General features: G+C 49.7%; 1 protein-coding gene across 1 annotated transcript in view; it reads right to left on the reverse strand.

Annotated features, from left to right (window-relative positions):
• The window catches only part of LOC128720759 (fat-like cadherin-related tumor suppressor homolog), a 79,665-nt gene that overhangs the window by 22,224 nt on the left and 44,410 nt on the right, over positions 1-13,031 (reverse strand). The window contains exons 8-11 of the mRNA XM_053814453.1: positions 5,861-6,230; positions 4,326-5,758; positions 3,236-4,219; positions 1,475-1,658 (exon numbers count right to left, since the gene is read on the reverse strand). Coding sequence (XP_053670428.1) covers positions 1,475-1,658; positions 3,236-4,219; positions 4,326-5,758; positions 5,861-6,230 — 2,971 coding nt within the window. The remainder of the gene's footprint in view (positions 1-1,474; positions 1,659-3,235; positions 4,220-4,325; positions 5,759-5,860; positions 6,231-13,031) is intronic.

Consider the following 13,031-nt stretch of genomic DNA (forward strand, 5'->3'; position numbering starts at 1 on the left):
TTTCGTTGTCGTCCGTTTGTTTATGGGTTTTTCTATCCCCCGCTGCCATCATGGAGGCGAAATTAGTGGCCATTTTGTTTCACTTCCGTTGCAGCTACCAAACGTGATTAAAGCGTTTTATTGCTTGCCGCTGTTAGTTGAGCGGAATTGAACGTACACAAAATCACACGTTCGAGGAAAGCGGTTAAGGTTGTGATACTTCTATGAAGCCGTGTACCCTCCCTACCCGTGTAAGCGCGCAGCGTTATTGACCGCGTGTGTTTCATGTATGCGAAAAATTATATTTTGTTTGAGAATCAACAAAAAATATTCGGTGAAAACATGTTCGCCAGAGATATTTTAGATGGGAGAAAATACCATTCCATTACACTTCAATCGGTGAGCGTCCATCGTTCGTTCCAGGCATTACCGAGCACTGGCACATGGCGCAAGGACGAAGGCATCAGCAGCAATAGCAAGACCAGCAGCGGTGAAGCATTCCAACAGCTCCAAACTTGTAAGGAATTTGGCTCGTCTGAAACATCACAGACTGGCAGTTCGATCGGTACAGGCTGGCCACTCGCAGGAACACCACACCGCAGCAGAGGATGGTGGGAACGATCGGGCCGAAATATGTAACTACTGTTCGATGAAGCGAGTTTATTAAATTCTCCCCAAGAGGTTACCACGCAAAGGACGATACTTGTGCGACGGGCCGAAGCGATGCGAAAGAAGGTAGACGACGCTGAGGTATTGGTGATGGATGAAAAAAGCACAATGTGGAGCAAAACGAACAGCGCAACAAGAGATGAGAGTGTTTCATTTTGTCTATTGCTTTTAATCGACGTTGAAGCATCTTTTTCCTCTTCTTCACGCCGGTTTCTTTGAGCAGATGAAAACAAATCGAGAACAAAGTTCGGTTTCGCCACACACAAAAAAAAAACGCAACGTCTGTGGTGGGCTTGGCGAATGTCGGAGGATGGAAATAAAAATGGCGAAAGGAATTGCTGGGGATGCGGTACGTCAAGGAAATTAATTCTGTGGAACTGCTAGCCTGCACGGCGCATTGGTTTCCGACCACCGGAAACGGATTCGGAACGAGCGGAATGGATGCGAAGATTTTATTTTTGGAAGACTTCTATTGCTTTCGGAATGTGGCCAGCACCGGATCGGGCTCGAAGGACCGAAACGAGCTCGGTCGTACGCGGCCAGCTTTGGTTGGATCGCACGACGATGTTGCTCGAACGGGAAATGAAGAGAACCTAGAATACTCCGGCGGTTCAATACTAATTTATCGGATGACAGCCGAGTTTTGTGAGAAGCGAAGGAGCTGGCCAGGGCGGAGCGAGAGGATATACGGGTTCTGTCCTTGATTTTTTTTAGGTTCTTGCTGTTGTAGATGCCCCGGCCGACCACACGCTGTATGGTAGAGGCTAGGAACAAATGTGTTCCGGCGACGAAAAAAAAACCCCAAACGAACGATCGTGCGACTTACCTGTGTTGAAATCGACGGCAAACTCCTCCATCTCGTTTCCCTTCACGATGCTGTAGATCAGCTTCCGGCCGAGCGGACTCTCAGCCTGGATGGCGACCGACAGTGGCGAATGGAGCTCGATGTTTTCCGCAACCGCGTCTGAATAGAACTGCTTGCTGAACACCGGCATCGATTTATCTATCACCTGTGCAGGGCAAGGAAAATGAATTAGAGCGAGAAAGAGAATGAGTGAATGAATGGAACAAACGAAAGCCATAAGTACGGGATGAGAAAATGTGGTCACTGCACTCGCTGAACGATTCAATCGAACGAGGCCGGAAGAATGTTTAAGTTGAATTCAATGATCGACACCGCGGGTTGGGTCAGCTGGTTGAAGGGAAACTGGTTTCGTGGGAATGCGCCAAAGGACATCTTTTTCATCCCGGCTGGCACGTTTTCCACATTGTTCCAATGCAAATGGTATGCAAATGATTGAGGTGGGACAATAGGATAATGCCTAATCGTTAGCGCTTGCAGGTAACGCATTCAATGTCGCTGGAGTGCGGTCGCAAATGACCAGCTTTGTTTCAATAAAATGACAATTGAAGAAAAAATTTGTAGGAATTTTTAAAGCTGCTTGTACACGGATAGTTTGGAAACAACGGGAAAAAATTTGTAAAGCTTTAAGAGTTGAAAAGAGTACACTGCACACAGCTCCAGCTGCAACTCGAGAGGAATCCTTCAGAACATAATCCAGTGATAAATTTGAACTCATCTCAACAGGAGATAATAATGAAAGCACGCTTCTTCCTACTATAATGATGCGCTACGAGTTATCTCAGCCACGCAGCAACCCACCAAACGGTGGACCTACGTAAATTTGGCGCGATAATCTGCCGGCCGCGGTTGGATCTCATTCACGGGGCGCTTAATGCAGTCTCCAGCCAACCTCGGCTGGGCACCCAATTTTGGGGCTGTATAGGCAGGATATAGTATGATTAATGATTGCATTCAATCAACAGTGAGTGAATGGTGGCCCTCGGCCTTAGTTCCATTTCGGCGGATGCGGTCTTTTCCCCTGTTGCAAGTCAAGTCAAGCCTTCTCGTCTCAGTCTGGGGCCACGTTCTGCTACACCGCGTAACGTCATGCAAACCCTTGTTGTACACCCCATTCAAGCTTGATCGTTTTCGACCCGATGAAAAGGGACCGCCATATCCGGAAGCACCTCAACGCCGATAAGGACCGATGGGCCGTGGGAAATGTTAGCGGCAGGGGGTAAAGGTTGCAGGTATACAAAAAGGATTGTTGTCCATCCGTAGCAAATGGACGTGTGAACACGTCCATGATTCATGGTTGCCTCAGAGCGGAGTCGAAAAAAAAGCACGCGTATGTGATCCTAATGCCGTAAAATGTTATTCTAACCGAAGAGCCCGAGGGCCACCGAGAAAACAGATGAAGAAGCAACAAACACAGGAAAGCCGAAAAGAAACACATCCTTAACAAGCAGTGGTTTGTTGTGCCTTCCGGATGCTTGAGGGGAGGGCATATCCGCTCTTGCGTGAGATTGTGCCAAGCGAGGTAGCAGAAAAAAAACCCCATGGAATGTGGATGGTAATAGGTTCCTCTTGAAAAACTTCCTGATTTATTAGGGTCCGGTGTGCGCCAACCTGACGGAAGATCGACTTCCGAACGGGGATGCCCGGATGGGTGAACCGATTGAAGCAGCTGAGCTCAATGAGCTCGAATGGGAGTCACCTCGGAAGGCGTGAGTTTTTGCTTACCTTCACGTGTACGGTAACGTCAGTGGAGCAGGGTGTTATACCACCGTCGTACGCCGATATCAGCAGCTCGTAGTCGCGGTTGTGGCCCTCAAGCGTTTGCTTGAGCGTTACTTCGCCCGTCTTGCGGTCTACCTTGAACAGCTCTCCATGTCCTCGTTTCATCTCGTAGCGCACTTCACCGTTCTCGAAACTGTCGAGATCAAGCGCGTGTACCTTTGTGATGACTGATCCACGTGGATCATCAACCGAGACGACGGCATAGTACGGCAGATTGACGAACATCGGGCAGTTGTCGTTGATGTCCAGTATCGTGACGTTCACGATGACGTGCGCGACACGTGGCTTTTCCCGATCGGGTTGCTGTGAACGAGCTTCCACGATGAGCTCGTAGTTATCCCGCACCTCACGGTCAAACTTCCGGCCTGTGGTCTGGATCGCCCCGGAAGTCAACCCGATCTGGAACATTTCTGTTGGGTTGAGGATGCTGAACTCGATGTGTTCGTTCAGCGTCGAGCCGAGAACGTTCACTACGGCCACGGTGCTGATTTTGGTGCTGTTTTCCATGATCGATCCTTCGTACGTTTGTCGCTGGAAGATGAGGCCGGAGTTTTCGGACGTCTCCACGTCGACGTTCACCTGAGCAACCTTAGCGAATTTGCCGTCCGAAACACGCACCGCTAGTCGGTAGGATGGACCGATGCTTTCGACGTCCCGCGTCGTTATGACACCGGATGTGGCGTCGATCGAAAACACACCGTCTCGGTTGCCCTCGATGATGTCGTACCGGAGGGTGGAGTTCTCAGAGCTATCTTCGTCCGTTGCATTTACCTGCAGCACGGCTACATTCGCGTAAGTCGGCAAGAGCAGCGTTACGTTGTACTCCTTCTGCGTGAACGTCGGCGCACAATCGTTTACATCCGTGATATTAATGCGTACCTCCGCGGTCAGTTCCGATGTGAGTCGAGGTTTACCGAGGTCAGTTACCTGTGAAAATGGGATGGAAATTGACCCAGAACGGACCAGCAGAGTAAGTGATCAGGATTCTATTTTATCACACCAACATCATTCGAGGTCGAAGTATGCTACTTACCTTTACGTGAAAACTGAAAAACGGTATCTTCTCGTGGTCGAGGAACATGATCGTTTTGATGGCTCCAGTACTGGAATCGATGTGGAAGTACCTTCTCGGAAGCATATCCAAGATGTCGTAGTGAAGCAGGGCATTCAATCCCGAATCGGCATCCCTCGCACGGATTACGAGAGGCAACGACGCGTTCACTAGATGGTTGTTGCTTCCGGGTACAAAACCGCCCGTGGACCCGTTCAACTGTGGCATGGCTTCAGACAGCGTCAACACCAATGACCCAATCGGTGCGGCTTCCGATACCTCACCACGGTACACCTGCTGCTCGAAGTACGGCACGTTGTCGTTTTTGTCGAGCACGTTGATGATCACCGAGCAGGTGGCCGAAGCGGATGCCATGTTGGTGGCTCGCACCGTCAAATTGTAGAACTTGGTGTGCTCGTAATCGAGTAGGTCCTTCGTTGTGATGACACCCGTCGACGGATTGACGAAGAACATGTCGCCCACGTTACCACCAATGATTTGGAATAGCAGCGACGACGTACTACGGGCCTCCAGATGGATTACGAACGTTCCTATCGGCTGGTTCTCGTAGATCTCAGCCGCCGGGTCATCCGATTTAAAACGAGGAGGAGCATTGTCCGCCATGTTGATCATGATGTGCACGGGAATCTGCGAGGAAAGCGCTGGTTTTCCACCATCTGTCGCCTTCACCTGCAGCATGTACTCCGACAGCGTGCGAATGTCGAGTTGCTTGGCCACACTTATCACACCCATGCTCGGGTCGATTCCGAATACATTTCCGATGTTTCCGCTCACGATGGTGTACGTGATCCGCGCGTTGTCCCCAATATCCCGATCAATGGCGTACACCTGCACCACACGGGTTCCCACAGCGGCCGTTTCGAAAACCTTTCCTTGCACGATTTTGGTCGTGAACTCGGGCGCATGATCGTTGTGATCATGCACGGTGATAATGACGGTCGCGTAGTTCCGCTTGGCCGGTGTTCCTTGATCCTTCACGATCACTATCAGCACGTGTTCAGCGAGTGTTTCTCGATCGAGCCGGTGCGCCATCACGATGCTACCGGTGACGGAGTCAACCCGGAACAGCTTCAGTGAGACGGGATCTCGAGCGGCGTGCAGGCTGTAGAAAAGCTTCTTGTCTTCGTCCTCGTCAGTCGCGTGCAGCTGCAGGACCTCCATGCCCTCTTCGATGTTCTCCGAAATGTCCACTCGATAGACAGATTCAGTGAATTCGGGCCGGTGATCGTTGATGTCGAGTACCGACACGTACAGTTGCGTGAACACCGTGTGTACGCCATCCGAAATGCTGATGGTGATGTTGTATTCCCGTTGTCGTTCCCAGTCCAGGTACTTTGCAAGCAGTACATTGCCGTTGTCACGTCCAATGTAGAACTCGTTGCGATCGTCGCCACCTGCATCACGTGGAAGAAAGGCATATTCACGCAAAAGTCATTTACCCATCCAAACTTGAAGACATTTCCTTGATAAAAGATAAACTAGAACAGCATTCTTACCGACAATGTCGTACCACAGCTGCTCGCCATCGTGATCAGAGGCCTGAATGAGCGTCACCAGGAACCCGGGAACATCGCTCTCCGTCAGCTCCACGTGTTGATCGCCCGCTTTCACGACTGGGGCATTTTCCGACTCGAGTGGCACTCCGACGACGGCTACCACGACGCGGGCTTGTTGCGATCGCTTCGGCACACCGTGATCCTCTGCCCGTACAAGCAGATCGTACTCCGTGTCGATCTCGAAGGTACGAGCCGCATAGATAACACCGGTATCTGGATCGATGCGGAACTTCTTAGCTTTTCCGCGGCCCGGTTTGATCGAGTAAGTAACGCGACCGTTTTCGCCGATGTCCTGATCAGTCGCCAGTACCTGTTCCGAAAGGTCAAACATGAGATATAAGTACATGAAAACGACACACTCTGCACCAGCACATTGCTCAAGTTCACTTATCAAAAGCTAGCAGAACATTAGTACAACAATGCGTGGAAGAAAAAAACGAAAGCTTTTCCTACGAGATCTAAAAATAGCTTCAAATTTGTGGTACTTGTTTCACAGCAAAAAAAAAGGAGAGGAAAAAAAGTACATCGCATATTCATTCACAGATAGCTTGTCCCTTTGATGTTTTTCCGTCCCCAAGCCCTATGGCCATTGTCGTTCCAACGGGACGACATTCTCGCAGGGTTGTGTAAAACGGCGACAAATAACTTCTTCCTTCCGCACACCAGCGGCAGCCTCTCGCAGGACGAAATTGCGATCCTAAATTGATACATTCTCTTTCATTTTCTGTTTGTTTTCACTCATGTCACTCCAAAGTTCCGCCTGCGAGTGGAAGTGTGCCCCAGGAGCGCGCTGCTTTACCGCCGGCGCGATATGCAGCGATAACTTCGCCGGTTCCGTATCGGGAAAATGTATTCTATTTTCAAACAAATAGCAAACATTTCAGCGTAATAGAATTTATCCAGTACCCGTAGTACCCGGAGCACTCTCCACGCGAGTGCGAGTCGACGCAATTCGAGTCAATTTTTACCCTCGTCGTGGCGCCATCCACCGTCAGACCTGACATCCGCCGAAGCCACACAACGTGCCACCCTCGCCACAAGGTCCTCGCGAAAACAAGGGAGCGCAATACATCGCTCCAGACAGGATTTAACACCCAACGCTGGGGGCACACGTGTGGGTGTAAGGATGCCTTTTCCATTCACCCCTTTGCTGTGTACATATGCACCATCCCCCTGTGGCGGTCCCGGTGGAAGGATAACGAACCAAACCCCCGGCCCTAGTCATTCGTCATCATCGTCATCCTTTTTCCCCGGGTTTCGGGTGTGTCGTACACGCGGGATGCTGACATTCGACGCCTTCTCGCGGAGGATTGAGTTGACTTTCTTTCCCACTCCCCTTTGAGCCATTTCTTCCGGCTCCGACACCCTGTAATATGCTATTTGCGCGTGTTTATATCGTGCTTTTCTGGGGCGCGCTTGGGTCGACGAGCCGCGTTCATACGAGGAATGTGCAGATGATGTACGTCTCGCACCTTCCAGCAAGGCTTCTTTCGGAGCTCCACGCGGGTGTGGAATGTGTTGGGATGAGAGTGGGTGGAAACCTTTTTTTTCTCTCCTCCACAAACAGCCTCGCGATCGAAGGGAACGTTCTGCCGGCAGATGACGACAAGGCATTTCGCCTTTTATGACGCTTGTACGCGGCCATCGCCTCGCAACTCGACGAGGACCGCACCCGCGAAAGTAACATATTCTTCCGGTGCTTTCCGGTGGTTCGGGATTTGGTGTCGCGTGTTCGCATACCAGAAGGGCGTTCGCAACGGGCCCTTCGGGCATATGTCATACCATAACGACACCGCGGTTCGTCTCCCCAGGGAAGATTGTTTTTACCCATTTACCCAAGCGCCTTACCAGTGTCGCCGGCCGAACATAAAATCATAAGTGACATCATTCCGCCGCCCGGGGAACCGAGGCTTCTCATGCATTATTGTCCCACCACCGGGAGTGGGTGAGAAATTGCATATTTCATTCACTGCGCGTTCTCCAAGGATCTTCAAGGCGACACCCAACTTCAACCCACCGATCGCTGGCTTTTTGAGCTGCCGGGCCCTCGCCGCAACAGGGAATACTTTTCAAATATTGTTTCATTTATATGGTAAGCTTTTTATTTGCGACAATTGAATCCGTTTGCTTTGGGAGCGCTCTCCATTCCGCGCATAAATCGCGAGTGGGAAATGACGCCCGAGAGTAGGAACGTTCGCGTACGATTGGAAGCGTTTATCACGTCTTACGGAACCGACCGGCAAAGGTGCACTCTCAACCGGCAGGCAATGCATTTTGAGCAGCCCTGAGCGGCTTACGCTCGTCCTCGATTTATTATCGCCATAAAGCTGTCCGCTTCCGGTTTCACGGCTCGCATGTTCTTCGCTCAGTAAGGCGGCAACTGAATGCGAGCGGAAAAATGGAAAATCCAAAATGGAACGCAAACAAACTTCTGCCCCGAAATGAAGCTATATTTATGTTTGCGTAGCGGGAACACGAACAGCTTCCGCAATTTAGGAGTCTTTCCTGCTTGTATCCTCCAACCAGCCGACGCATAAATGCTGCAATTGCTTGTTTGCACTGTCTGCATCGATCGATTGATTGGATTAAGCTCCACTCCGAGCGGGAGGGAGCGACAAACAAAAACAAACAGCCAACCAATGAACAGCTTCGTCAGCGGGCGGATCGGCTGATGGTACCGTATGAGGAGAGTAACTTTTTCGACTCGCCACCATTATGTACCACTTTTATTTATGCTACACGAGGGAAAAGGGTTTACGCTTATGTTAATTTACCTCTGAACCGATCAAGGACGGGCACTTAGGGAAAGTTAATTTACTTTTCTAAAGAACACCTTCGCTCAAGCATAAACCCCTTTTTGGGGAAGAGATGAAAGCGGGATGGATCCCTGTGATGGGACGGGAAGCTACTTTGCGTCCTCTCGTCAGTGCCAGTAGCAGTAGCAACCCGAGTAAGCCCGGTGCTGGAAACCGGAAATACATCACCAACCCAAAGAAAACCCCCGACGGAAGGAAACGATAAAACCGGTTCCCTTCTAAGCCTATTTGCTGTGACGCAAATTTCTTAGACGTTGTCCTTCGCTACAGTGTGGTCGGATGGGGAGAGAAAAAGAGGAAAAAAAGTGCACAAAAGAATGTGTTCCCGGTTGGAAATCCTGACCCTGCCGGTACGGTCGGTTGGTCAGGTCAAAAGTAAACAAGCGTACCACCGTCGCGACTGATCCTGGACGAGAGATTTGCGTCCGAGGCTGCGTATGGGTGGATGTGTGTTTGTTGGGGAATAAAAAAATTAAATCTCTTCAGGATGGCTTTCGCTGGTTTCCAGCACAGCCCAAGCATTTGGTGACGGTGGCTTTTCGAGCGGCCAGGAAGAATGTCATTTTTCATGCATAATTTATTGGTCCTTTCTGTGCCAAATCCTCGTTTTGATTGACACTGATGGAGGCACACGACGGCGGAAAGCGGATCCGCTAGAGCTCCGTCTTCAAAAACACATAATCAACCGTCAACAGAAGGTGGAGGGTAAAAATATAAAATAAAAATGAAATGTTAACTAGAGCGTATTGCACGAGAGGGCGCGCTCGCTTTTTCCAAAATTCCTATTTTCGGTTCCCTTTGGTTAACGTCACCGTGGAGATGGGTTCGGATCCGTTTTCGTTTGTTCTAGTTTTGCTGTGGCACTACGCTGGCTTATGGGACACAAATGTCATAGATGAACTACTACTGATTTAAACTAATTCAACGTAGAAAGTTAGCTTTAATCTGTCAATGAAACATCATTAAAGAAGTTCATTATGAAATAGATAAAAAAGCTTATATTAAGCTTTGATATATAGAACCTAAAACATCTTACAAAATAGCTTGAAATTCTTGAGCTCAAATAAACCTTCAAAGCTTAACGTTTATCCCCAGGAAGCACTTCAATTTGCTCCCCGGAAGTAGGACAGGACAGTTCCTTGGCGGGACATCGTTTGCTTTGTGTGCTGTGAATAGATCCTTAATTGAGGTGCATTAGGAAAAATGCAATAGCAAAATAACGAACACTGATTACCATCCGTTGTGCTGCACGGGTAATGGAAAACGTCCTTGGAGAATGTGTAAAAATACGAACCAATTTAACAACGCTGACACAAATCCCAAAGGAGCACTTTCGCACATCCGTTAGATGACGAAAGTGGATGAGGATTGAGAGAAAAATCGGGATAATTGACTTAATCAGCAGCTGTTGGACGCTGGTGAATAATTATGTCTTTGAAAACGCACGCCAGCACATATACAGGGATTCCTGTAACCCAACAGATGTGATGAATGCTGGATAACTTGATTATCGAAAAAAAAATTAAAATATGTTTGCCAGATTTTTAACTGAATGAGATTGTGAGGAATCGTCTATCGAAAGCACATGCACGTTAGCATAAACCCATACACAATGAAGCAATTCCAATATCCGCCAGAGTCAGAAGTCCACAGGTCCGATTCGACTCGGTTTGACTCCGAAGAAAAAAAAATGGCTCCACGCAATCCTGTCTTTGCCACCACACAACCGTTGTTTGCCAAAAGGGTAGACAAATTGATCACCTCTACCGTAAGCCCACGGTAGCACGCGCTGTCGTAACGATTCATTTCATTAGGTAAACAGCGAGGATTATTGTTCAACGCCGGAACAAACCGATCCGGCTCCGGGGGGTCAATGGGATCGAATCTACCGGTCGCGGCCGCTAGACAAAACAAAACCCCATTCAAACCATACAATATGCTCGCGTTTAGCGTGGACCATTACATGGCTCCCGATGGTCGGTGTTGTGTTTGGCCCAACCGAGCGAACAAAACCCTTTCCATCTGCGGGACACCGGGCAAGTTGGGGGCAGCACCGACTTGGAGTCAAACATTGATTGACCAGCATAATATAATGATGGCGCTCGGTTATGGTGGCATCGGCGAGCGGAATTGATCCACCGGCAGGCGCTCTGTGCATACAACCGCGCTACAGCATGTTTTGACCGATGATGAACGGCGCCAGGCCGTGGTTGTGGGCCGGGTTGGGAGGTCGAATCAGTCAACCGTAAATCTGTCATAGAAATAAATGTCAACGCAGCAACAATGCCGTCCGGGTCTCGGCCGATTCCGACACCATGACGCAGGCGTATCGAATGAGGAGCAAATTTGTGCACATAAATGACAGCGCCACCGTGCTGGCGGCGAGACGTCGTAGGCGGGCGTTGGAATGAGAACGGGAGAACACGGAAGAGCTACCACCGCCATCCCCAAACACTGGCACTCCAAACTGCACCCACACACGCCCGGCGAAGCAGGCAGCTGTCAGCTAACGATTGAATATAAATGTTTAATCGATGCAGATTTGATGCCGTAATTTGAGTATGGCAACGTTAATTGGATGTGATTAAAGAGGGTTTGCGCGGTCGCGAACCATATTGTGTCTTCTATTTCATTCTTTTTTGTCTCCGTTTCCATCACACGGACGTGTCAACGATGCGGTGATGCGCTCGTTCGCGATGCTGACACTGCATCACGTGATACACTGTGGAGGCACGAGCGTTTCGAGGGTGGGAAAAGCCAACGACCAGCAGGCTTCATATTTCGAAGCACACTCATGATTGATCGTTAATTTGTAGCGCTGTAGGGTATGCTTGTTTCACGAACAAAAACGAACAAAAAGAACACGTAAGGAAGGGTTCAAACAAATCCGATATGGTCAAATCAATTTTTCTTGCCTCCGGACGGCGGTGCAAGGGCTTCCAAACTTTCCCGCCGTAATTTCACGCCACGTCAGAACCAATCGTTAAGAACCCTTTTGCGTGCTCTCGGGTCTTGTGAGATTGATTTCAAAATCATTCGAAGCCATTTCACGTTCGTTTCCGACGAGTTGTAGTGTGTGGCAACAAATACAGCCGCACTCACTTCAGCATTGCATAAAGTTGACACAAAGCCGAATCCGTCCAAACTTACATTAATCCCTTAATTTCTTCGGCAGTCGGCGTGTGCTTGTCGGTAGGTCATTCGATACAGCTGAGCTGCAAAACATAAGAACCCACAAAATCGCCACCAGCTAAATCGACCGCAAGCTGCTCGGTTTGCTGCGGCATTTTAAGTAAGGATTCGGCGTAAGCCATGTTACAAGCGACGTTCGGGGTTTTTCTCCCACATCTCGCCAAAGAAGTCTCGCTTGAGTTGCGAGTACGAGCAAGAAACCTTCAAGTGCAACGCCATCGAGCAAACCCAATCAAGCCCGACGAAGAAAAAGTCATCACTGCGTACGCTCGGAAAGGACACACACCTGCCCCGATCGGTCCCGGACCGACCGCAGTCGTCCTGATGGAGCCGCTTCGGTGGTTTGTGATACGATACTTGCACTTTACTGACCGTAACCGGATCCGGGATCCCGAAGCTGGGTTCCTTATGTCGCAGCTGGGTGCCCACCGATGCAGGGTGGAGTCAAACCAAACACGATAATAATGCAGGGCGATTGGTCGAAGATTCTCGGGCGAGTGGGACGTGCAGTTGGGGTGGCAAAACCGGAGCTGACACTGATGGGATATAAAATTTGCGGTTGATCATCGCTTTTTACGAAGCCAAACTGGCTCCGTACTGGGAGGGGTAGTACATTCGACGACGACGACGAGCGAAGAATTGAGTCCTCATGGTCGCAATTCAGTTGCCTGGTTCCATTCGATTGACCAACGTCAGGGAGAAAAAAAACAGAAGTACGATCTCATATCTAGCAGTAGTTGCGGTCGTGCGGTGGGAATGCTTATCAAATGCCGTACCTTTGGCCAATTTCCTGTGGTACGGAAACTGCTGCTCGCCGGAGCTTCCACCGTCGGTGCCTGTTGGACACAGCAGTACCGGTCGGTGGAAGCGGTGGTGAGAAATAATTTAGTCTTCCTTATGAGCGCAGCTAATCGAATCACCGCAATGAGAGCTCTCGTGCTCTAGCACCAGTAGCAACGATGTCACATATTTCCGAGGTTAATAGCGGGGCAAGTTAGAAAATCCGGTGATATCGTGCGTCCATTTTGGGGGGAGTTTTTCGTCCCCCATCGCTGTGCTCGTGATAGGAGGTAATGAAAAGCGAAAAACTTCCATTCATGATC

Source organism: Anopheles nili, chromosome 2, assembly GCF_943737925.1.
Source record: "Anopheles nili chromosome 2, idAnoNiliSN_F5_01, whole genome shotgun sequence".
NCBI lineage: Eukaryota > Metazoa > Arthropoda > Insecta > Diptera > Culicidae > Anopheles > Anopheles nili.